General features: G+C 44.9%; 1 protein-coding gene across 1 annotated transcript in view; it reads left to right on the forward strand.

Annotated features, from left to right (window-relative positions):
- LOC142849620 (acyl-coenzyme A synthetase ACSM2, mitochondrial-like) overlaps positions 1-20,939 on the forward strand; it is a 31,904-nt gene extending 10,965 nt beyond the window's left edge. The window contains exons 6-14 of the mRNA XM_075972031.1: positions 232-388; positions 3,528-3,607; positions 3,779-3,902; positions 5,898-5,978; positions 12,137-12,238; positions 14,384-14,511; positions 14,620-14,719; positions 15,700-15,819; positions 20,757-20,939. Of these exons, the coding sequence (XP_075828146.1) occupies positions 232-388; positions 3,528-3,607; positions 3,779-3,902; positions 5,898-5,978; positions 12,137-12,238; positions 14,384-14,511; positions 14,620-14,719; positions 15,700-15,819; positions 20,757-20,861 (997 nt within the window). The 3' untranslated portion in view covers positions 20,862-20,939. The remainder of the gene's footprint in view (positions 1-231; positions 389-3,527; positions 3,608-3,778; positions 3,903-5,897; positions 5,979-12,136; positions 12,239-14,383; positions 14,512-14,619; positions 14,720-15,699; positions 15,820-20,756) is intronic.
- The last annotated feature ends 5,698 nt before the right edge of the window (positions 20,940-26,637 follow it).

Here is a 26,637-nt window from a genome sequence, read left to right on the forward strand (position 1 = left end):
GCTTTTCCTGGGTGGTTTCACTTGTCAGTCACTGTCCTAGTATTAGAAATAAACTAAGAGCAAAACCTAGTTATCTGCTAAATTGTGTCTTCTAGGGTCACGCTTTCAAAAGCACTGCCACCCCTTCACACACACGACATGCCCACACCTCACCCTTCCCCCCACAGCCCCTCAAGTACCACACCCATCCGTGTGCACTCAGCTCTGTGTGCCTATGTCCTGTGTTCTCAGCTCCTGGACAGGCATGGATGTCTCTGACACAGTATGGACTATCTCGGACACGGGTTGGATAGTGAACATAATAGCTGCCTTTCTGGAACCCTGGACACTGGGAGCATGCACGTTTATCTATTTTTTGCCAAAGTTTGACCCAAAGACTGTTCTAAAGGTAAGAGAGAACCATCCATATTGGTTAGTCAGAGTAATCTCGGGTCTACACACTCCAGGTCATGGCAGTTGGTTTCAATTCATAAAAAAACTTCTGCTAAAAATTCCAGCCACATGAATGAGCAATGGACAGCAGGAAGCAAGATGCAAGTTTGCACCCACCTAACAAAGCTCATGGTCTAGGGACAGAGATGGACACAGGCTTCGATGAGTGGCATGTGTTCAAGAGATGGGACTAGGTGGTTGTTCTCTCAACTAAGAGGCACTTCTTCTGCTTCATATCTCAGACAAATGTATAAGAGGTAATATCATCTTTCTTACACACAAGTGTTTATATGTGCGTGTATGCATGGGCGTCTGTGTACATGCCTGTGTCTATGTATGAGTGTGTGTGTGTGTGTGTCCTATTTCCTTCTTCCTTTGCAGTGTAACACAAGATGATGGTTAAAAGGTGTGGAATGCCACTATTCTAGTGCACAGTTTGAAAAGAATTCACTTGGGTCAGACATTGCTTGGGTCAGCTTAGGCTACTACCCAGAAATGCTGCAGATGGGGAGGCTCTCACAGCCAATGCTTCCCATGCTTCTGAAGCTTCGAATTCCCATGAATTCGAAGATGATCAAGGTGCTGGAGGAGTTGCCTGATTAATGGGGGACCTCATGCTGACTTGTAGGAGATCACCGTCTTGTTATAGCCTCAGAGGAGGGAGAGATGGAAAGGAGGGAGGGAGGAAAAGAGAATCTCATCCTTTTGTTCTAACACTAATGTGCCATTGGCACAGGTTTTCCAGTACTTGGCATCATTATCTTCAAGTCCAGTCACATGAAGCCTAGAGATCCAGCTTAGGGCTCCATCCAGCATATGGATGTATGACTCATATCAGACACCTATGTAACCAACACCAGATGGAAACCTGAAATGTTTCCATGGTTACTGGAGGTACCCATACCTCCCCTGGCCACACCCTCACCTCAAAAGTCAGTAACTCTCTTGACTTCTACAGGCTTAAATTTCACCTCTTCTCTCTCTCTTTTTTTGTCAACTTGAGTGTAGGATGGATTATCTTTTGTGTCTAGTTTATTCCACTCAGCAAATTTCTCTGTGAAGTTAATCCATATTTTTGCATGTGTCTGGTTTGTTCTTTTAAATTGTTCTATAGTATTCCATTCTAAGAATGTGTCACCATTTCTTTCCCATCATATTACAGATGGGTGTTTTGTTTCTGTCCAGTTTGGGAGGAATTCTAAAGACCAAATAAGATTGCTTTCCCTGTAGAGTCTGAGGTAGTCACCAAGTAAATCTTCTATGTCACCGCATAGTAACAATCAATAAATGTGCTTTCATTTTGATTGCAAAAAATACACTACAGAACTAGACAGTGTCATCAGTTACACGTACAGGAAGCTATTGGGTAATACTCAAATGTTCTTTTTTCCAAAACATTTGCTTGGATCACTGTTTAGTTTTGCACAAAGCAAACATGGTGAGGGAAACAGCATTGCATCCTGCAGCAAACGCCAATTCCTCCAGCTGCTTGGGAGCCACTTAACGCTGCAGAGCTCAGGTCCATACACAGGATGACAGAACGTGCTGCATGAGATCATTATGGGGACTTCAGGGGGAAAGACAGGGCGGAGTTAGCATGCGGCTCCTGGCCTCCCTTGGACAACTGCTGTAGAATGCTTTTAGCCACTTTTGACCGCTATAATCTCTCACTATTATTTTCATGGAAAGAGCCTATAACAAACCGAGTTCCAGCAGGTCAAGACACTGAGCCAAGTTCATGTAACTCATTTGCTGCAGCATCAGGTGTAAATGCTCTGCAGGGTGGGGGGACTTGCCCAATGCAAGTGTTGTATCTCTGAAGGGAAAGGTAGCCTGGCCGTTGGGAGCCAAGGAATACCACAAAGCCACACCACACAACAAACCTCACACAAGGGATTTATTGGGAGGGAAAATCCCGAGAGGATGGCTGCCTCTGCTCAGGTGAGAAGCAGCACAGAACGGAGCAGAAGACAGAGTTTATATAGTTTCTTGGAGGGTGGAAATCTCCAGGGTGACGTGGGATTGGAGGGATTAGGAGGCCTGATCTTGGGGCAAGCTCAGGGATTGGTGGGATTCTGTGGCCTGATCTTGAAGCTCAGGGATTAGAGAGATTTCTTGCTTGGAGATTGGTGGGGTTTTGTGCTAAGGGATTGGTGGGATTCTGTAGCTTGATCTTGGGACAGGTTCAGAAATTGATTTTATTTTCCCCTTGGCCCTTGTCTTAATTAGGGTTTCTATTGTTGTGACGAAACACCATGACCAAAACTCAAGTTGGAGAGGAAGGGGTTTAATTGGCTAACACGTCAGCATTGCTATTCATCACTGAAGGAAGTCAGCACAGGAGCTCAAACAGGGTAGGAACCTGGAGGCAGGAGCTGATGCAAAGGCCATGGAGGGGGTTCTATTTACTGGCTTGCTTCTCCTGACTTGCTCAGCCTGCTTCCTTATAGAACCCAGAACCACCAGTACAGGGATGACACCACCCACCACAGGCTGGGCCCTCCTTCATTGATCACCAATTGAGAAAACTCCTTACAGTTGGATTTTATGGAGGCATTTCCTCAGCCGAGGCTCCTTCCGCTCTGATGACCCCAGTTTGTGTCAAGTTGACACACAAAACCAGCCAATACAACCCTGGTCTCCAACTTGGGGTCAAGTTAGAGTCAGGGTAGTTTTCTTTGTCCCCAGTCTCTGGGTCAAGTCAGGGTCAGGGAGTTCTTTCCCTGGTCCTTTTACCCTATATCTGGTCTGTTCCCCTGGAGAGCAGAGAGACGCTTTACATGTCCTTTGGTGAGGTAGGTGTGAGGTTGCAAAGGTGAGTCTTAAACTGAATGGCAAGAGCCAGTCAGGCTTTGACAAAAGTATTCCAAATAAATCTTGTACCTTTTTCTGTCTACATTCATTCCTCCATAGTGTCGTGAGCATGGATGTGAATCATGAGGCTTGTTAAGTCTGAAACAAACACAACAGACAAACCAGGATCTCAGTCTGTAGCACTACAACTTGAGGAGTCGTGACTGTCATGGCAATGCTTGCCTTGCTGAGTTTGTCAGCTGCTCTAGTGAGCAGTGTCTCAGAAGGTTCTCTCCCTGCAGGTGCTGTCCAGCTATCCCATCAACAGCATGGTGGGTGCCCCCCTCATCTACCGCATGTTGGTGCAACAGGACCTTTCCAGGTGATGGACGTTTGGGGACTGGTAGGAGCATCTACACCCATCCCTATGCCTATTTATCTGGACACCCTGAACCTATATAAACCCAGGGTCATCACATAGCAGAACTCAGTTCTGAGCCTGAGTGGACTTCATTTTCAACAACGCTAAGGGAAAATAAAATCTCTTCTTTAGTTACAAGTTCCCACATCTGCATAGTTGCTTCACTGGAGGTGAGAGCCTTCTCTCAGAGACTCTGGAGAACTGGAAAGCCAAGACGGGCCTGGACATCCGAGAATTCTACGGCCAGACAGAAACGGTATCTACTCCCTAGGGGACCATGGGCTGCATGCTCCTGCCAGAAAAAAAAATTCTGTTTGCTAATCAGGTTATTGGGAAGTAATGTATCACTCTTTTGGTTGAAAAATACTAATTGAGCATCTACTATGGGAACAAAATGACAATGTTTCTGATTTCATGAGCATTACAGTCATGCTCATGACAGAGGGGGAGGAAGGCAGAAAATCAAGAAATTGATGCCAAGGTAGGCAATGAAAAGAACTATGAAAAGAGGTAAAGAGTCAAGAGCTAGAGACTTAATTTTCTGTGTTGCTATAACTGAGGCGAGGAGATTTATGAAAAAAGTAGATACTTTGGCTCGTAGTTTTGAAGCCTGCAAAATCTAAGATTGAATGTTGGCATCTGCTCATACATCCCGTCTCCCATCCCTATACTGCTTCAACTCATGATGAAAATGGTTAGGAAAACAGACATGGGCCAAACAAACTAAAGCAAGGGGTAGCCTTGCTTTGTAGAAAACCCATTCTTGTGTGACTGAAGGAGTCTTAAGGGAGCCACCACTCAGTCTCATCAGAAAGGTGCTGAGTCCTCTTCGGGCCTTAGAGGGGCTCCCTCCCAACATCGCCACCAGCACAGCATTGTCAACTGTTCATTCAGACAAGACCATCACGGAAGTTATCTGTGATGGAGCCACACATTCACAGGAAACTGCAGGTCTCAGATGTGTCAGGCATAACACTCAGCTGTCAAACAGAAGCGAAGGATGGGGAGAAGCCAGTTGCATCTCTACCACCCCTGCCAGTCTTGCAGTTAATGGGCAGCGTGTGTATAGCATGTATCTGCAGTTTTGTGCTACTCGCCAGAACAGCCTTGAGAGTCTGTCCCCAGCTTTATTGGCTCCTTTTCTGAGCGTCTCCCTCTCTCTTGACCCTCAGTGTTTCTCTCCTCTCCTCTCCTCTCCTCCCTTCCCTGTCACCTATCTTCCTCTTCTAGCTACTAGATCCCCAGTAGTGTTCCCACCAGCAGGTTGGAGGCAGTATTGTGATATGGAGCAGTCAAGAAGAGCTTGCTAATACAGGTGAGGACCACAGTACACGGAGTGCACACCTAGTAAGGGCTGCCATCCACCCAGAGGAGAACATGTACAGAAAGGGTTTCCCTGTCCCACAGCCTCTCTGAGGGCAGGGTTCATTTCAGGATTCAAGCAAACTGTCCTTAAGATCTTGTGGGTCTTTTGGACTGTAGATGGCTAGCTTTGTATTTTAAAAAGTTAATTGATACATAAGAATTGAACATAAAATTCCTCCTTCTTCTCATCCTTTTCTTCTTCCTCCCCTTCTTCCTCCATTCCTTTTTCCTTCTCCTTCTTCCTCTTCCTCCTCCTCCTCCTCCTCCTCCTCCTCCTCCTCCTCCTCCTCCTCCTCCTCCTCCTCCTCCTCCTCTTCTTCTTCTTCTTCTTCTTCTTCTTCTTCTTCTTCTTCTTCTTCTTCTTCTTCTTCTTCTTCTTCTCCTTCTTGAGAAACTGAGAACCAAGCCCAGACCTTGCACGGGACCCACAATTGTCCTACCACCGAGCTCTGCCCTCCCCTGCTGTGTGATATTTCTCTATCTGTGCACCACATATCATGGTTGCTCAGGGTATTAGGCTTACCCACCCACTCAAGCATTTATCCTTCTTCTCCAGCTTGGAGATGTGGGGTCCATTGCTGATGATTTTAGTCACTGTACTGTGCTGGAAAATATGAGAACCCATTTCTCTCATCTAGCCGGCTTTGTGGAGAGTAGTTGTTCATTTCTCTTCCCTGGGGAGTAACCAGATTGTCTTCTGAGCAAATATTTTGGTGAAGCCACTAGGATTGGGGTTCCAGGAAAGGGAGAAAGCCGGAGGATGGGAGTGGAGGAGACAGGAGTGTGAATGACTCGGGTAGGAGTGAGACCTGATCACTGAACCCTTCCTTCCGCTGACTACGCAGCTTTTCCTGAGCCCCACTGTTTTCTCTCTCTCTCCTCACAGGGACTCACCTGCAGAGTTTCCAGGACAATGAAGGTTAAACCAGGCTCCCTCGGAACAGCCATTCCCCATTATGATGTACAGGTTTGCTGAGGGCGATAAGGAGGGAGGGAAAACATGAATTTGTGGTCATGTAGTCATCTATTATATTTTCATTGAGTGAACTAATATTAGGTATGCCAGCCCAGCTGGGTGAGTTCCCCAGAGTCCCCACCTTCTGACTTAAAAATAACCCAGATCTAGATGGAATCACAGCAGAATTCCACCAGCCTTTCAAACAGAAACTATAGACAATACTTTTTTATTATTATTTTATTACTTTAAAAAATACGAATCCAAATTCCCACTCCCTCCCCTCCTCCCACTCCCCTCTCACTCCCTCCACACATCCTCCCACCCCACCTCCTCCAATCCTAAGAGAGGGCAATGCACCATGCCCTGTGGAAAGTCCAAGGCCCTCCCTACTACATCTAGGTTGAGCAAAGTATACATCCAAAGAGAACAGGATCCCCAAAAAGCCAATGCATGCAGTAAAGTTTTAAAATTACTCTAAAAATGTACACAGAAGGAGCACCTTCAAACACCCATGAAGCCATAATGACTTAAACGCCAAAGCCAGGTAAACACACTACAACAAAACAAATAAAACTATAAAATATGCCTGGTGAACATAGACGTAAAAATTCTCAATAAAATACTTATAAACTGAACATAGGCACATATAAGAAAGATCATCCACGATGATCAAGTTGTCTTTATTTAGACATGCAGACATGCTTCGACATACCTAAATCAGTAAGTATAATAAATCATATCAATTGACTCAAAGACAAAAATTGCAAGATTATCTCCATAATGCTTAAAAATACCTTTGACAAAAAAAACCAAGCCAACTTCATGGTAAAAGTTCTGTAGAGAACAGGACTGGAGGGAACAAACCTCAATGTAATAAGTTATATATGAGAATCCCACAGCCTAAATGAGGAAAGTTTGAAAAAATCAAATTAGATTCAGAAATGAGACTGGGCTGTTGACTCCCCCATCCCCTTTCTATAGAGTACTGGAGGCATTAGCAGGAGAAATGAGGAAGAGAACAAAATTAGATAGCAAAAGAAAAAGTCAGATTATCCCTATTTGCACATGATATGAGATTATACATAAGAGATACCAAAGATTCTACTGGAAAACTTCTAAAACTGTTCTACACTTCCAGCAAAGTGCCAAGATCCGAAATAAACTTGCAAACATGAGTAATTTTCTATACACCAACATCTAACATCTGAGAAGGAGACCATGGGTACACTCTCATTCACAGTACCCTCAAGGATTTACCTAGAAATCAACCTAACGAGAAAGATGAAAGTCTCTCACAGTGAAAACTTTAACTCTCCGAAGAAAGAAATTGAGGAAGGCACTAGAAGAGGGGAAGACTTCCTATGTTTATAGATTGGTAGAATTAATATTGTGAAAATGACCATTCTACTGAAAACAATTCACAGATTGAGTGAAATTCTGCTTAAAACCCCCATGATACTCTTCACAGAAAAAAAAAGTCCTAAAACTCATATGGAAGTAAAAAAGAAAAAAGACTCCAGATAGTACAAGCTACCCCAAGCAAAAAGAACAGCACTGGAGGGGTTACCATACCAAAGCCCAGGTTATATTGCAGAGTTACAGTAATGAGAAGCATGCATCAGCATAAAAACAGATGTGCAGATGAATGGAACAAATTAATTCAAATGTAAGTGCATGTAATTGTAGCCATCTTCTCTTTGACAAAGATGTCAAAAATATGCAATGGAGGAAAGACAGCAATCAGCAAATGGTGCTGGGGAAACCCGGTACCCACAGGTAGACGATTGCACTAGACCCCAAAATAAAGTAGAAGAAAGAACTCGATGTGAACCCTAAAATTCTGAAACCGCTGGAAGAAAACCTAGGCAGTAGCCAAGAGGTAAAGATGCAGGAAAGGACTCTCCTAATAAAATTCCACTTATGCAGGGATTAAGGCCAAGAACTAACAAATGGGACCTCACAAAACCAAAAGGCTTCTGCACAGCGAAACAAACAACCAGCCAAGTGGAGATGGTGCTTAGAGAGTGGGAGAGACTCTTGGCCAGCTACACACACGACAGAGGAATACTACTCAGAATATCCGAAGAACTCCAGAAACAAAAGGCCAAGAAAGCAAATGACCCACTTCAAAAATGGGTTGTGGGTTTGAACAGAGAATTCTCAAAAGAAAATATAAAAATGGCTAAGAAATATTTAAAAGTATTCGTCATCCTTAGCAATTAGGGAAATGTAAAACTAAATCTACTTTGAGATGTCATCTCACCCTGGTAAGAGTGGCTAAGACCAAGGAAAGAACTAACGCCAAATGCTGTTGAGCACATGAGGAAAGAGGAGCTCCTGTTCGATGTTAGTAAATAGGGAAATGGTGTATCCAGTCGGTACATCAATGCGGATAGTTCACAGAAAGCTAAAGGTAGGTGAGCCTTGTGCCCCAGCTATACCACGTCTTGGTACATGCCTGAAGGACTTGACATCCTACTCGAAAGATGCTGTTCAGCCATGTTCATTGCTGCTCTGTTCACCACAGCCAGGAAATAGAAACAACCTAAATGTTCTTCTGCTGGTGAATGGAAAATGAAAACCTAACACACACACACACACACACACACACACACACATATGTTACATATACACTGAGTGCATACATCTTATTTATGGGATACAATCAGCTGTAAAGAAAAATGAACTCATGAGCTTTGCAGGCGAATAGATGGAAAATATGCTGAGTGAGATAACCCAGACTCAGAAAGACAAATGTTGTGTGTTCTTTCTTATTTCAGGATTCCAGCTGCAAAGCTTTTTTAAAATTTACTTTTTTATTTAAAAACAGTATTTTTTATTATACATACAAATTCCAGTTTCCTCTCCCTCCCCTCCTCCCTCTCCTCCCACCTTCCTCCCACCCTACACCCCATTCAGTGAGGGTGAGGCCTCCCATGGGGAGTCACCAAAGTCTGTCGCATCACCTTGAGGCAGGACCAAAACCCTCCTTCCTGTATCTGGACTGATCAAGGTATCCCTCTACAGGGAATGGGCTCCAAAAAGCCAGCTCATGGACTAGGGATAAATCCTGGTTCCACTGCCAGTGACCCCACAAACTTCCCAAGTCACACAACTGTCACCCACATTCAGAGGATCTAGTTTGGTCCTGTGCAGGTTCCCCAGCTGTCAGTCCAGAGTCAGTGAGCTCCCACTAGCTCGGGTCAGCTGTCTCTGTGGATATCCCCATCATGGTCTTGACCCCTTTGCACATATTATTGCTCCTCCCTCTTTGTGACTGGATTCTGGGAGCTCCGCCCAGGGCTCAGCTGTGGATCTCTGCATCTGCTTCCCTCAGTTTCTGGATGTATGTTCTATGATGACAGTTAGGGCATTCATCAATCTGATTACAGGGGAAGGTCAGTTCAAGCACCCTCTCCACTATTTCCTTGAGTCTTACCCAGCTATAAATCTTTAGGTTTGTGTACATAACATGGGGTAACGATAGAAACTGAGAAAGTAGGAAGAGATTGGGGAGAGAATAGAGTAGAAGAAATGGTGGAAGGGGAGGGAGTAAAACGAGTGATATGAAGGGAAAATGAGAAAAATGGAGAGACTTTAACTGGTGAGGCTGGAGAGGAGAGTGAAGGGTAATACAGAGAGGGGCGTGCGCATGAAGAGACAAATAACACTAAAGATGTTTGAAAAAAGCCAAAGGGAAGCATGTTATTTTATGTTTATTTAAGAGCATATATAATGAATATGTATGTATAGGGATGTGTGTGTGTGTGTTTGTGTGTGTGTGTGTTTGTGTAAATATACAGTTTCAATGAAGTTATACAACATGGGTACTAATGCTTCCCTCAAGAGCCAAAGATTAACAAAACACAAAACCCTAATGCCAGGCATGGGAATTCCCCCTTGGAGTTGTTGACTAGGGGTATGGCTCTGGGAGATTCCCAAACAAAAGAGGCTATTGCTATTGCCCTTGGTTGCCCTCTGGGACCTGAAAATACAAGCCTATTGATGAAGACACCACACACTTTGGGCACTAGACTTGGAGAAATTGACTGGGGCTGACCTGAAATTCTTCCTGAGGCCTCGCTCACCCAGTATTGAAAAGTGCCATGCAAGCTGACCAAGGAGAGAAACAATCAATAGTTCTACTCAGCTATAAGTCTAATAACAAAGTACTGTCCCAGCAAGAGATCCCCAATGGTGCAATCATGGCAGTTTTGTCTTAGAGATAACTAAATTTGATGTACAGCCTGCTCTACAGGAGGAAATTCATGCCCGGCACTCTAAACCTATGACTGGAGAGGACATGGATTCTAAAGGATAACCCACTACTGCCATTCCCCTAAACTAATATAATTTCTAACTACATTCCACGTACTTATCCTTCTACCCACAGATAAGCCTAACTTATCCCCCTACACACGCACACTCCGCAGCAGACAGAGACCACTACAGAGATCCACAAGTTATCCAAACAAAGAGAGCAACTGGCAGTGAGGCAACCAACCACAACTGCTACATCCTTAGTGAGACCCCACACCTAAGGCTGAGGGAACATCGTGGAAGAGCGTCGGGAAAACCAAGAGCCAGGATACCAGGGTTCATGCTATGAGACAGTTATCTTCTAGAGATGACAGCAGAAGCTGCTCCCGGGCAATCTCAACAACACAGTTGCCAAGACAAAGCCTGCATAACGACCTGGCCCAATATGAATGGGGAGATTTCACAAGACTTCGCACCTGCTTGAAAAAGTAGAAGCCCTTAGTGGCTACCGGAAGTGAGAGAACCAGTTTTCCAGGGACAAGCTTCCTAATTGGGTATCAATCCCAAACAGTCAAGCCCTTAGCACAAGCATACCTGAGCAACAGTAAATACACTCAGCATGGTGTGTGTGTGTGTATGTGTGGTTATTACATATGTATGTATGTAACAGTAATTAAAAAAGAAAATATCATAAATTTGAGAGGATAGAAAAGGGACAAATAAGGAGTGGAGGAAGGGGATGGAAATGATGTAAATAAAATATTAATGTATGAAGTTCCCAAAAATAACAAGCTTAAACTTAAAAATAATATTGATATATTAAGATATTATTTTAAAAGGGGGAGGAGAGCCAGTGTACTGGCTCAGTGTGTAAGAGTTTGATTCCCTGAAACTCACATGTTGGAAGAGAGGACAAACCACAACCTACACAAACATACACACACACACACACGAATGAATGAATGAATGAATGAATGAATGAATGAATCGTTTTTAGTTTTAGTTTTTGTGTGAGTAGGAGAGAGAGAGCAAAGGGAAGGATGGGGGGGAGAAAAACAGGAGCCACTGTGCTCATCTAGAAAATTGCCTGGAGAGTTGCATCACTAAACGTGATTTTGAAAGAAAAATAGAAGTGGCTTGGTATAATATTTTGTAACTCGGGTTTCTAGTTTGACAACCTTGCACATTTCCTTCTGGGTCAGTAGGTACCCATTGCAGCACAGAGCCCAGTGACCGATGAGACAATGAACTTCACCACTCTCTGTTGTATATCAGTGGATGACACTCATTTTTGTTAGCATTACAGTGACTGTACTGTAGCTAAAGTGTTTTCTCTTTTTATTGATTTTGGCTGAATTCTAAGAACTTGAATTTATGTTTATGGGTCTATGAGTACATGTAGAATTTTGTTTATTATAAGTATAACAATTTATGTCTAATTCAGAATCATATGTGATGATCTCTCATGTAATTGGTTGTGGTAACTATACAGAAATGATTTTTAGTATTCTATTTCATTTACCATAAACACTTCTGTTTTACAGAGGCCAGCATCCGAGCATAGTGCCTCATAGCTGAAGTCAGTGGGCAAGGTAGCAGAACAGCATTTGATTTTCAGTCTCTAGGTCTGCAAGTGAGGAGTCTCTCGATGATAATAGGTGTTTTCTCCTGAGTTCTTAGAGCCAACGGCACCTGCCTAGGTTCCTCTGGCCCAGTATACTGAGAGGCTTGGCTGGCACAAACCCAGGCAGGTGCACCAGGAATCCGAGCCTAAACCTCTTGGCTCCTCTTGATTTCTGATTCCTGTTGAGAGCAAAATGGTCTTCCCTTGCCAACTCTGCCGTCACACCACTGTTCGAGTAGCTTCTCTTCAATGGGTCATCCATCCAATCTTCCTCTTCCTTCAGGTCATAGATGAACATGGAAATGTTTTGCCCCCTGGCAAGGAAGGAGACATAGCCATCAGGGTGAAGCCTATCCGGCCAGTAGGCATCTTCTCTGGATACGTGGTGAGGACCTATGCTCTCCCTCTGTTTCCCCGTAAGGATGAGATGAACCACATAGGATGAGGGATGCCAAATGTTGTAGAGACCACTCAAGAGGTATTGGTGAGAGTCAGAGTTCTCAGGATTCAAGAATGGGCACTTTAAAATGACACCTAATTCTGTGTAAACCAACAATAATGTTAAATTAGAAGCAAAAAGAATGAGCACTTTATGAAGGGAGAAGCTGAAGCCTGGCCATTCTCTCTCAGCCGAGTACTAAGAAATCACAAAAAAAAAAAAAATCCTCACCTTTGCCCATAAGCCTTTGTAACAATAAAACCTTCTACAATGTGCCCATGGTTTTATTGCCTCTGAGCATGCTCCCTTCTCTCTCCACAAAGCCTGGACCCAGACTTTTAGGCATTGTGGAGCTTTAGAGCCATGCTGGGCAACTCCACGGCGAGAATCACAGTAGCACTGACAGCGTCTAGGGTTCAGACCTCCCGAAAGCACTCACAGATAGACTCTGAGTAGGACAGGCTCTCTTACCGTGTAGGGATGGTGAAACCAGAGATTATAGGCTCAAGTCAAAGCTACAAATCTCGGGAATAGGTCAGAGACAACCTCGAACACATACCTTCTGGAGATGTGGTGAAGGCTTGTACCCAGGATAATAAGTGAGCTCGTCAACAATGATGTTCTTCCTATTGTTTATTGTAGCAGTTCTCAACCTGTGGGTCATGACCCCTTTTGATATCAATTAGCCCTCTCATGGGAGTCATCTAAGACCATCAGAAAACACACTTGTTTTTATTATGATTTGTAACAGGGGCAAAATTATAGTAATAGAGTAAAAATGAAAATAATTTTGTGGTTGGGGGGTGGCCACAACATGAGGAACTGTATTAAAGAGTGGATTAGGAAGGATTATTGAGTATATACTACAAAGGCAGCACTCTTAAAGCTCCTGATACACCTTTAACATATTTAATGTCCTTAGACACCATGTAAAAATTTTAGAGCCAGCTTCTTAAATTCAAACACTAATCTGGTATTTGCTGGATGACCGGGAGCAAGTTTTCTATCCCCCTGTCTCACTTCCTCATTCGTGAGTTGGGTATCATATGGTATCACATTAGGAATGCAAAGGCAATGGTGTTTATGAAGCACTTAGGACTGTGCTACATACACGTGTAGTAAATAAAGAAACCATGACAGGTCCAAACTATCATCTCCACGGGGAAACTGAGGCGCTACAACCAGGACACAGCTACATCACACTCTTCCCCAAACACGGCCCACATGCTTTCCTCATGTGTTCTCATGTGCTAGCAAAGGAGCTAGGACATGGGTATCCCCAGCAAATACACAGGAAACAGATCCAGTCGCATTGACAGATATATTTAAGGCCATGTTGGTACTGCCAGCGGAAGCTGCATGGTGACTACAAGAAAAATGTGGTCATGAAATCTGGCTTGTTGTCTCAGTTCTATAACTTAGAATAGCAGTTTGGCTTCAGACAAACCCCTTAAACATCCTTTGACATCCCCAATGATGGAGGTAGGTGAAGAATTCCAACCTTGTAACTGGATATCAGCTTGAAACCCATGCTCCCATACCAGAGTAAGCTATAAAAATGTCCAGACAACAGGTAGCCCTCAAGTCTCCCTATTACCCACTTGTTTGTGACTCAGCTTAATGGAGGGGCCCAGCCATGACAGAGTGTGAACACTGGCTGAGGCTTCAGAATCCTGCTGGCCAATCTCTAGCCCTTTCACTTATAATGAGAGAGACAGGGAGAAAATGCCAAATGGACTCAATAACCTTGGGTGGTATTGTGCAGTGACCAGGGGTTATACTGTCTGGGGAAGAGAAAAGAGAACATACAGGGGGACACCCTAGGATATGAATGGACCAATGAATACATCAGTGTTAACTATAAGATTAGATTCAGGGTAGTAGTGAGAGACTGGAAGGACTGGACAAAATGGAGAAGATTCAAGTTGACTGGGGGATCTAAGATCAGTAGATTTGCGACAGGTTCGCCACACAACGTAGAGCTGCTCACGTGGTAAACCAAATGAAGTAACTGTTCACGGAAGTTCTGGGCCAGGGGCCAGGGGTCTTAGATTTTGCAGACACAGTAGCTTTTTGTTTCTGTTTCTCTAGAACAATCCCAAGAAGACAGAGGCCAATATTCGAGGAGACTTTTGGCTCCTGGGAGACCGGGGAATCAAGGACCCAGAAGGGTATTTCTACTTCCTAGCGCGGACAGACGATATCATTAATTCCAGCGGGTGAGCATTGTTTCTGGACCAGGATGGGTGAGCTTGGGTTTTGTTCTGCCTGACTCTCAGTCCTTGAGGTTGGGCGTCCTGCCTCCTCTGAAGGATGTACTTTCACAGGTACCGTATTGGACCATCAGAGGTAGAGAACGCATTGATGGAGCACCCTGCCGTGGCTGAGACAGCTGTGATCAGCAGCCCGGACCCTTCCAGAGGAGAGGTGACAGTGCCGTTGGGAAGCACAGAGACCGTGCTGTATGGTGGTCAAGGACACAGATTCATAGGCTGGGCAGCTTGGGTTCAAATATTGACCATCCTGCCCATGAGCTGGATGACCTTCACCAAGCTGCTTACGCACTGTTTTCCTCAGTTTCCACATTTGTAAGACGAGGGATTGTTATGAGCATGAAATGTGGTAGATATTTGCAAAGTGCTGGGGACCAGACACAGCACCATAGCACACAGTCAGCTGTAAGGATCTGTTTCTTGACAAGAGTAAAGAGTAGGGGAGGACTTGGTCTAGAAGATGCAGCCCTTGAACCATGGCATGAGGCAGGAGGAGGACCCTGTAACACTGAGGTGACAGGACTGTGCAGAGCTCACTGTGTGTGTGGAGAGGGCTTAAGATGGGTGAGTGGATGCGGGTCCCAGCACACTTCTTCATAGCACAAGCTTGGTGATGCCGTGTGACTGACAGATATGGACCGCGTGGCCCGTAAAATAACAACAGCCACTGGGAGAACGAAAGAGGGCCTTCCGCTGAGCTTTGAGTAGCAGATGGTTTTATTTTACCTCCCATGAATTAAATGTGAAAACTTCATTCTACCCTACAGATGGGTAAACTGAAGTTTGAAAAGATTGAACAAACCATTTAAAGTTAGAGGCCCCCAGTCTTGGCTTTCCTGTCCTTCCTCTCTGCAGCTCCTTTTCCCCCCGGGAGTCCTTACTATCACAGGTGAATGAGATGAGCCTGGGGTCTCTTATCCTCACGTCTCCTTCCGAAAGATAAGTCCCTGGAGGACAAGTTGGACCGTTGGCTGTTCTCACCCACTTCCAATATTTTCCCTTCCTTTGGCCCAGACGTCTGAATGGATGCAGGCATTTAGTTGTGGCAGTGGCGGCCGTCTTGATACTGATTTTGCTTCATCCCAAGAGATGAATAAGGATTCTGATCCCACTTTGGTTCCATCCTTGCTGCAGGTGGTAAAGGCATTTGTGGTCCTTGCCCCTGAGTTCCTGTCCCATGACCCAGACCAGCTCACCAAGTTGCTGCAGCAGCACGTGAAGTCAGTGACCGCGCCCTACAAGTACCCCAGGAAGGTAAGGCCTTCACCAGCCGTGTCCCCTGTGCTTGCAGAAGAACGCCTATTATATGTCTCTTCTTTGGCATGAGAACAAGGCCTCTGACTTAAAAGTCTTCCTTGCAGTGACCAGAAATTCCCCCCCAAACCACCCAGCAACTATCTTAGTGCCTGAAGAGTGGCCACAGCCTTCATTCAACTCGCTCTGAATTAGGAGCCAAATGCTTTCATAGGAGTTCACTCTGCAGAGTGGGGTTTTGTAAAACTATTCAGGACTGTACAGCTTTCGGTTGCAATGACAGAAATAGAACTTAAATTTGCTGCTTGTATAATTGGCAAGTCCGTGAGTGGGCACGACCTTCGTCATGGTGAGTCCCAGGCATGGACAATGAGGTCAGAGATTTCTATTTCGTTTCTTCACTTGCCTTCTGTGCCGGCTTCATTTGTTGAAATGTTCTCTCTTTCTCTGAGGTGCCATCTTCTCCAAGTATATAGTCTTAACCGTTTGGCAAACTAAAGTAAAGACATTGCAGGCATGTCCCCCAAAGACCAATGAAGGTCTTGAAGTTGCTTCTTGCTGGACTAATTTAGGTACCTATTATTAAACCATTCTATGGGACTAGGACAATGGGATATCCTGACTGGTCAGTTCTGAGTCATGTGGTCATCCTTGCAGAAAGTGGAGGAAGGATGGGAGAGTTCTTCCTTACACCCCAAATGTGGTCTGAGTGAGGAATAGGGGGTTCTCCTAGGAAAATGGAAATATTCCTTCTGGCAATGGCAGAATAAAGGGACGGCAGACGGGAGTGGTAGAGGAAAGGGACCACAGAGGACTGCCAGGGACTTTCCCTCTGGGCGCTAAGACATGTGCACTGCTAGGGCAGGAAGACAGGGGCTGCTCAACTTCGCATCCCTGAGACAAAGCCCGAGTAACACTTCAAGGAGGAAGTAGGTATTTTTGGTTCGTGGTTTCAGAAGTTGCAATCTCTGGTCAGCTGACTCCATTCTTTTTTGACGTGTGACAAGGTAGGAAGGCCATGGTGAGAGGGCATGGGAGAAGGAAGCTGTTCGCCTCACGGCAGTCAAGAAGCAAACCAACAGAGAAAGGGACTCGGGATGAGATAACCCATGACAGAATGCCCAGCCCAAAGAGTCCACCACCTCCCAACAATGCCACCAGGTTCTGAACTCACAAGTGAATTAATCCATTGAGGAGGCCAATGAGCCAATCACACCCTTACAGTTCCTCCTCTGAACCCTGTATGAGCCTTCAACACATGAACTTCTTTAGGAGATACTTCATGTCCGAACCACAGCAACCCCAATGCTGGAATTTGTACAAAACAGGAGTTTGTCCCAGAGAATGGGGAAAAATATTTTGAGGCTGGGATGGAACGTGAGAGGAACCATGTTAGACTTAGAGCCAACTAAATTCTTAGGTATCCTGTATGCCCAGTGGCTTACTACAGGTTAAGTGGGCACTCTAAGAGCGGACCCCAGGGAGGGATGCTCATATGCAAGGGTTTTAAGAAAGCGTTGGACATGTACCTCTGGAAAAAGGAAGCAGGAAGGGGGGCAGGGAGAAGGGCGTAGTGAAAGCACATTGAGTTTTGGTCTCAGCTGGAACCTGGACCTCCCCACGGGAAGCTCAGAGGTCACTTCAGAAATGTGCTGAGTTGGAGTGAGGAGCTGGAAAGGGCCGTTATAACCCCATGTAGAACAGGTGTGAATGCGCGCTGCTGTGGGAAGGACCATGACCCTAGCAAGACAACAATCCTTCGAAAAGGTACTAGAAAGGGTGGGTGGGGGGCTATGTCCTGTCCTCCATTCCTGCAAAGGGACGCAGCTGAGTATCAGAGCCCACAACCAGACTTTCATCCTCAAACCGAAAGGGGGCAGCACCACACAGTCTCAGGAATCACACTGTGGGTCAAAATCCACTTCTGCTAGTTGCCCAATAGCCTCTGTGATCCCGAGATTCCTCATCTGTAAAATGAAGTCGGAGGATGTTGATTTTCCCTTCTGTATGTGAGGGGTTTCTTTATTGCTAAAGAAACCACCGACATGGTGCCTCCCTGATTAACCTGGGAGGTTTTTATTGTATATAAGAGAGGGGGGATAGACAAAGGCACCTGGGGAGTCTGCCGTGTTGTTGAAACAGCCTGGGAACTAGCGTGGGACTCTGATCTGTTGTAGGTTGGTTTGAGTTAATAGAGAACTAGATGTCCTCTCTAGATACGGGGGCGGAGCAGTTAAGATTTTAAGCACTGGACATGTAGAAGAGTGGCTGGAACAGAGTAAACATTTAATGAGTGTTGTTTTAAAGAAGTTCCATGGGGCTGGAGAGATTCCTCAGCAGTAAAGAGTACTAGCTGCCCTTCCAGGGATTCTTTACTGGAGTCCCAAAATCCACAAGGCTGTTTACTGTTAGTTACAAGGCTGTAACTCCAGTTTCAGGGAATCCATCGCCCTCTTCTGGCCTCTGCAGGTAATGTATGCACACGGTACAAAGATAAAACATGCAGGCAAAACATCCATACGCATATAACAAAAATGAATGGTTTTATTTTTAATTTTTAAAGAAGAAGCAAGATATCCAGTCATGCCATATGTGAGGGATTTTGGATTGCTACTGGACATTTTGTAAGACCAAGAAAGGGGACCCAGTCACACCACACACACAATGAGTGTATCACTCAAGTACTGGCCCTGTTCTTGTCCTCTAGAGTCCCTAAGGCAGCAGGTTCTTTCCCCTGCAGTGCCCTCCCTACCAGCCACATCCTCTATTTCTTGTTCACGGTAAACAGGGTAGTTTTCTTCTTAGCATCAAACTGAACTCTTCCTTGTGGTCTTCTTCCACTCCTTATGTCTTCCAGGTACCAAACGGTAGATATTTTACAACAGTTGGTCTCCGCTGCAATTATTCCATTTTACCCTTCAAATGCTCAATCACTTAGAAACAATATCACTGTCCCTTCTAAAACAGGGTGACCAGTGGATAAGAAATCACCACTAATAAGAAAGTTACAGACCACCATGACTTTATAGGCCAGAGATCAAGAGCAGGCTTTTGCCACAGGGTGGAGTTATAAAGCCAAAAACCATAATCACATCATGCCAGAGGCAAGCAGGACTTCGAAAGGTCCAAATGTTGATAAAAATGATTTTTTTTAAAGTTGTAAGAGAGTGGTCCTCCAAGTGCAGCTGCAGGGAAACGTTCAGCTGGACAGGGGATGGTCACTAAGGGGTGGGAGTGGGCGGGTAGAGCTAGCTCGACAAGAATGAAATGGAACGACTTTGGGCAGGTCAGTAGTAACAAACTTCTTGTGAAATGCGAGCTTTTTCCCCTATGTATACTGTATCAGCCACTTTTCTCAAACTATGACCAAAATGCCTGGAAAAAGCCTCATACAAAGAAGAACTTATGTTGGTTTCGGCGATTCCCCTTCTTAGTCCTCAGCTTTGTTGATTCCAGGCCCCAGCATGAGGCCGAACACATGGTAGTGTCAGCCTGTGGAGGAAGAGGCTGCCCCTCACATAGAAAGTAAGCAAAGAGGAAACACAAGAGGGGCCAAGGCCAATAAATAACTCCAGAGACAGTCCTTCCCTGTGATCTGCTCCATCCTTCTAGGCCCCAGATTCCAGGGTTCACCACTTCCTAATAACACCACTGTGTTGTGGAATCATCAATGAGCTAAAGCATTCATTAACACAGAGCTTTCATGGTCTAATCATCTCTGAAAACCCATCCCTAGTCATCCCTATGAGATGCTCTTAGCTAACCTCCTAGGCTCTTGTCAATCAAATTAGGCTGACAAGATTAACCATCATATATGAATACCTCTGACAAATACAGTTTATAATTTAAAGGCGATAAGAAATTAACAACAAAGGTAATAAAATAAACCAATTAGAACAACCTAATGTTAAAAATTCACTTAAATTTACAAATTATTTATTTCTAGAATATACACCGTCTGTTTTAGGTTGCAGTTGACCACAGGTAATTGAAGCCGACTGAATCCAAGCCATGGATGAAGAGGGACTAACTGAATGGCTGGGACTATGCTTATGTATTCTGCCCACAGGTTTTTCAGCCTCTGCTCCCTCCTAATGTACTTTGAGCAAATTCCTTTCTCAACAATTCTTATGGAAGCATTCACTCAGCAGCAGCCAAGAATATAGATTTTCTTTACCAGAATCCCAGTGAACACCTTTCATTAGCTCTGCAGACAACCCATCTCCAGATTAATGCCATAGCCAGTGGAGTCACTTAAGTGAAAGTCTCAATGAACTGTCAACATCTACAGGTTAATACTCGGGAATATCTGAGTGGGTCCTTCACTTCAAACGAGAGAACGCTGACATCAGTAAGACTGTGTAGGTTGGCCAACCACACAGAAGACCTGAGACAAAATTCAAAACCAGGTCTCCAGTTAGATGTCTATTTCAGATGTCTCTTCTAGCTCAGACGAATGGCCACAGCTGCCATTCATGCATGTCCACTCCATGAACAACCTCTTAATATCTCCACAACAACCTAAAGATAATATCGTCCCTTAGTGTAGTTGATAGTTAAGTTGAGTCTTAAAGTCATCCAGGGACCTTCCAAAGTTGACTTGAGTAGGAACTGACTCCTACAGAGCTTGTTATGGAAGTTCAGGTGTCTGCCTCTGGGCCACACCATGTTCATTTTATTGCTTCTCTTGTCAAGATTACATATAAAGTCCAGTGCTCTGGTCCTCCCTGTTCTGGGCTAGCCATCTTCTTCCTGCCCTGGTGTCCAGAGACCTTCTAAGGCTTCTAGCAGACAGAGCTGACGTTAGAGCATCTCCATACTTCCCCCTTATGTATCTAGACCCTCCAGCCTTAAGAGCTGATGCTTACAGCAATTCCTCAAAAAAAAAATCCAGTGCCACTGAGGTCAACCCACACTGATCTGATTTCTCACACCAGGTGGAGTTTGTTTCGAACCTGCCCAAGACCATCACAGGGAAAATCAATCGAGCGAAGCTCCGAACTGAAGAATGGAAAACATCAAGACAAGGCCAGGCCCAGTGAGACTCCCAAGGCCCTCACTGGGGTTCTGTCTTCCCCATTCTTTCCTGTGACTTCTCAGTCTTCCTACGGAGACAAAAGATTTCTGTCTTTGTTGAGTTATTAACACAGAACAATGACATGCGGGATGCTAAAAGAAGAAAGAGGGAATGAGAGATTTGCAGGAAAAAAACAAAAATCAAGTGAGAAAAATCTAAAACAGCAAGGAAAAGCAATTATAAATGATAGTGAGCAGAAAGGGAAGAAGGAAGAAGGGAAAAAGTAGAATGGAGAGGGGGAGAAAAGAGAAGAGATGGAACTGGAGGGAAATTAGGAGAAGAGGAGACGGTGGGCAGGACACCAAAGTCTTCCCAGGTTGTTTCAATCCTTAGGAGTATCATGTCCAAAGGAGGAGGAAATGCCATTTACACAATATTTGTCATGCACAAAGGCATGGTTCCACACAAGTCACAGGCCATCTGCTTCATACCTGTGGCATCTGCAGGCTCAGCTTCTGCCCCTCCCAACATGCCACTCCCTGTGGCTCACATTTCTTACTGTATCTATTCTTCCTAAAATCAATATTAAAATTGTTTCCAAATCAAAACTCTGCGGCCATTCTTTGGGTAGGAAGGAGGGAGGTTGTAGTGGCTTATGGACTGGGGAAACCATAGAGGACTGACAGATGATGTAAATGGCTCGGTTACTATAGTTACCTGACCAGCAGCTCTACAGGTGCAAGGGGATGTTGAGGTGGTGGGAGTGTCACCTGTAACCTGGAGATCAAGGGTAAATGAGTCTTCTTGGAACTGGGCAATCAGGAGATGGAGGTGAAGGTTCTCAAGAGCCAGTGACTCCTCTGAAGAACACTCAGTGACAGTGGAAGAACACTCAGTGACACTGAAAGAACACTACTTACCAAACATTTTCCCGGAGCTAACCACTAGCACTCTTTAACTAGAGCCATCATCTGAAGTTTCACAGGGGGGGAAACACAGGGACAGGTTCTGTAGAAGGCCTGTGCCGTGATCGTCATCCCTTAGCCCACCAGTATGTCTGTTTGGCTTTTACAGTCTGAGTCAGTCAAAACTAAAACTAACTCCCCTTTTTTTGTCAACCCCCACACATCATACACACACACACACACACACACACACACACACTCTCTCTCTCTCTCTCTCTCTCTCTCTATCCCTATGAAAGTGTGAAAACCCAATACTCCAGATGTTTGCGTTAAAGAAAAGCTAGGGGCTCGTGCTGTTTACTCGGGTTTCACAGTGATTGCCATGTCCTGAAATGTTATAAAGATGACATTAGCAAGGATAAAAAAATAATCTATGAATTAGTCAGTAAGAGTTGGAAATGAGCCCTGGTCTAGGTCTCTCATAAATATTATTTTAATCGAGCCTCATTGGGTTTCGTACTATAAGCCTATTAGACTTGAAATGGTACTTTGTTTTGAAATATAAGACATTTTGTGAACTGTCAACAAGGACTCATGAAGGTATAGGCAGCCACTGGAAGGTCAAGGAAGCAGGCAGCCACTCCACCCACCTCCATGAGGGCAGAAGGTCACAGTCTCTCTCCTCTCACCCAACCGTGCTGTCCACTGTGAAAATCGAGGGTGCTGTCACACATGAGCCTTCCTCATTTCTTACCCCGTTAAGCTTCTTACCTTCCCACGTCAGTGTCCGCAGATTAATTCTCAAAAGGACAACATGAGTTGTTTGCATGAAGTCTGGGCATCATGTGACACAAACCCAGTTTCAGGTACCCAACATGCTGCCCTAGAAGAAATCTCTGAAAGGAAAAAGGGGCCCATGAGATCACCAGCAGGTGAAGGAACGTGCCGCCAAGTTGGACGACCTGAGTTCAATCTCCAAGGTTGAAAGAGAGAACCAACTCCTGCCCGTTGTCCTCTGACCTCCATAGGCACACACACACACACACACACAGAGAGACAGAGACAGAGAGAGAGAGAGAGAGAGAGAGAGAGAGAGAAAGAGAGAGAGAGAAATAATTATAGTGAAATAATGAAGAATAAAAATAATTAAGGATGGCATTAGACGACCTCTAAGGTTAGCTTCTTCTGGCTTTAGACACAAACTGCCCAGCTCTTGAGAAGCTTGCACGAGCCCCTGGACCTTCTCCAGCACCTCTGTTCTCCCTCCTCTCCAAAGTCTTTTCTTGATGCACTTACTCTCGGCTTATGATTCATACTAAATTGTGATTGAAGGCTTAGACCTTAAATGGTCTTACTCAGGATTTTATCTAACGAAAACTCGGGCTAGAGAGAACTCTCTGTTCAGCCAAAGGCTTCTCCTAGTGGAGGACACTGGGCGGTTTTAGCTGAGTGATGCTATCTGATCTAAGTAGCAGTTGTTTGTGTCCCATGCTCTTCTCTTGATCCTGACTGGTCTTTCTTAACCTGTGGCCTACTATCATTATCCCCTAGTGAGAATGATTGTGTATATGGATGCATATTCATGTGTGTCCAGGTGTGTGTGTCCATGTGTGTATGAAAGTGTGCATGCACATTAGTGTTCACATTTGTGAACGCCAAAGGAAAGTCTTGATTATCACTCTCGGGAACACTATGGATCTCCTTTAAGGGAGAATTTCTCAAGGGCCTGAAGATCACTTAGTTAGGCTAGACTAGCCAGGCCTGTGGGGCCCGGGGATCCTCCTGTCCCCACCTCCCTAACACTGGGGTTGCAAGCAGATGCTGATCCTTTACTTTCTGTGCTGGCTCTCCTATCTTGAGGATGATTTTTACTACATTCCATTGCTGTGTCCAACACATGAGCCTTGCCTTGCTACTAAAGGTAGTCTATACCTTTAGTAGAGGCTAGTGTATGGGGGCTGTGAAGAAGTGGCCAGCCCTTATCTTTTCCAGCATATGATGGCGCTTGACCCCCTCATCCTCTGTTCTTCTTCTGTTCTCTCCCTGTGGTGCCCTGGCAGCGCCTTTTCAGAAGTAGGTGCATCAGCCACTCCCGCCCCCACCATGCACAAGAACACAACCTGCCATGAGTGTGCACTAGGTCATAACAAATTAACTTAAGGGAATGCAGATTAATGCAGCAATTTCGTTATGCTTATAAATTCTGTGGGCTTGGAGTATAAAAAAATAATGGAACAGTGAGGTTTTTTGTTGTTGTTGTTGTTTTAATGTCAGTGCTCCAATACATTGAGGACCTACAGTTGAAGGATTTAGGAGTTGAGAGAATTTGATGGATGGGAAAATGTTGCCCCCCCCCAATTCATATGTTGACTATATTTGTACTGAACCTTCTTATCCTGGATAAGAGGAGGTCATGAAGGTGGATCACGAGGGAGTGGTGGGATTAGCAGCTTTATAAGAAATGGGGGGGGGGAATCATTTTCTCCCAATCCTGTGAGACACAGCAAGGAAGCAGGTGTCTGCATAGCGCAAGAGTCTTGACAGCCAGATAACTTACCTACTTCCTCGTGGACTTCATAGACTCCAGAACTGTGAAAAAGAAGCTTCTGGTATTTCAGTTGCCCAACAGTGTCCAGCCTGTCTAGAAGGCTTCACTCACGTGGAACCTGAGTGGACTGGAATAACAAAGAAGAGACCTTTTATGTGGCCAGAATTTCCTCACAATGTGCTTGTCTCAGATGTCATACCTACATAGGTAATTAAGATCAAATCATGGTAGGATTGTTGCTCAACTGAGAAATTGCAAGAATGGGGGCCTTAGTTCAATCCCTAGACACCCCATAAAATAAAACTCTAAGTGTTAATAATCCTATCTCTGGAAAAGACAGACAGATCCCTAGGACTGACAGACCAGCCAACCTAACTTACTTAGGTCTCTAGCCACTGCAGTGCCTTGTCCCTCTCAGATGGCTAGCACCTGAGGAACAAAGCCAGAGGTTCTCTTCTGGTTGCCACACACACCTGCACACACCTACACAAGATCAAATTTCCACCCACCCTCAAAGGCCAGAGAGGCTGCCATTCACTGATATTGTCCCAGATTCTAGAGGAAGGGACAGAAATTCTACCTCTTCATGGGAGTCACAGAAGCCAAAGGCACATTATAAAACTGCACTCCTTCCCCAGCGTAGCCCTGTGCTAAGGCAATAACGTCCAATTCTGTGCTTAGGGAGACTTATTCCACTTGTCAACAGCCCAGCCTCGGGGGATGCACAGCCAGCTTACATCACTGAGGTAGTGACATCACCTAAGGAGAGACTCCAGTGCTCAGAGAGCTGAAGTAGACAGAGGGAATGTCACAGAGAGAGGGGAGATGAGAGAAAGGCTGGCCTTAATGGCTTAACTTGTTATGATTCATTATGACTCTGAGTTACATTCTCTTGATTATGACATTCTTGCCTAAATTATTTAAGGAACATCTCCAGATGTTGTCAAGTGATCGCTTTGTCCCAGTTTTTTTCTCAGGTAGGCCATCATCCAACCTATTTTTAGGTTGGCACTTTGATAGCCACACAGACCACGAATTTAATTTGCTTTTCCATTACTGATGTATTTAGTCCAATAAGAGTGGAGGCCTGTAAACAGCCTGTGAGAGCAACAGTTCAAACAATTGCTAAGAGAGGTCCATGACCATGAGTCTATGGGAAAATGGAGCCTGGTGCCCACTGTTGAATTTCTGTACATGTTGAATTTGGAGCATGTTATTTTAGCAACCATATATATCTCTCTCCTAATGATACTTCAAGGGACAGTACAACCAACAGGCAGACAATTAAATACCCTGTGCAAGCAGCCCTGACACTCAGGGTGATAATATACTTTCATATCCCCCCCCCCCACACACACACATACAAAGAATGGGGCTTCCTCCTCTGCTAGGACAGACAATGAACTCTACTGTGGGGGAGAGGATGCAGCATTCTAATAGCTCCCCAAAATGCTGGAAAAATTCACACCAGCAAACCCTTCCTACTGGGGCTGGAGAGATGATTCCGCAGTTGAGAGCACTGGCTGTTCTCTCAGAGGCCCTAGTTATGATCTCACACCCGATCATAACTCTAATTCCTTTATTTGAAGTTTTACCTCCTCAGGTATCAAGTGTGTATATGGAGCACCGACATTCAAGCAAGCAAAACATCCATACAGATAAAATATAATAAATGAATCTTCTTAAAATTAGTTTTTTCCCCCTAGAAATGCCTGGTGTCAACAAGCAGTGAGGGCAAGCCCTCTCTTTGGCTCCAGAGGAGCTTCAGAGGTAAAGCACTTGTTTTTGTGTTGAAGGTGTGAAGTTTCCCTGCTTCACACCATCACACAAGTGTGATTAAAGGTGCATTCAGTTTCTTTTCTACAACGGAGACTCTGCATTAATCAACTTCTGAAGAGAAAAGCTTAGTTTGGACACAGAGTTTCAGGATTCTCAGCCCATGGTGGGCTGGACTCGCTGTTTCAGTCCTGCCGTGAGGCAGCACCTCCGCCTATGCAAGCTTACATTACAGAGCAAAATGTCTCACCTCGCCTAGCAAGCCAGCAGAAAGGGAATAAGGGAGGGCCAGAGCCTCCTCCCCCTACTGTGAGTGTGCCCCCAATGACCAAAGATGCCCCACTAGGCCATCTCTGGGTCCTACCTCCTCTCAAGGGCACATTCACGTTTTCAACATGAAGGACTCATAGGACAGCAGAACCCAAGCCTGGTGTCTTCTCCACAGACTTGCTGCCAGCACATATTGAGAGAACTAACACATAACATCCCCCAGGGAAGGAGAATCGCCTCATTGGAGACTCTGAGGTCTAAGAACCATGGCCGACTTGTCCAATGGCAGAGGAGGCCATCAT

The sequence above is a fragment of the Microtus pennsylvanicus genome, chromosome 5 (genome assembly GCF_037038515.1).
Source record: "Microtus pennsylvanicus isolate mMicPen1 chromosome 5, mMicPen1.hap1, whole genome shotgun sequence".
Classification (NCBI taxonomy): domain Eukaryota; kingdom Metazoa; phylum Chordata; class Mammalia; order Rodentia; family Cricetidae; genus Microtus; species Microtus pennsylvanicus.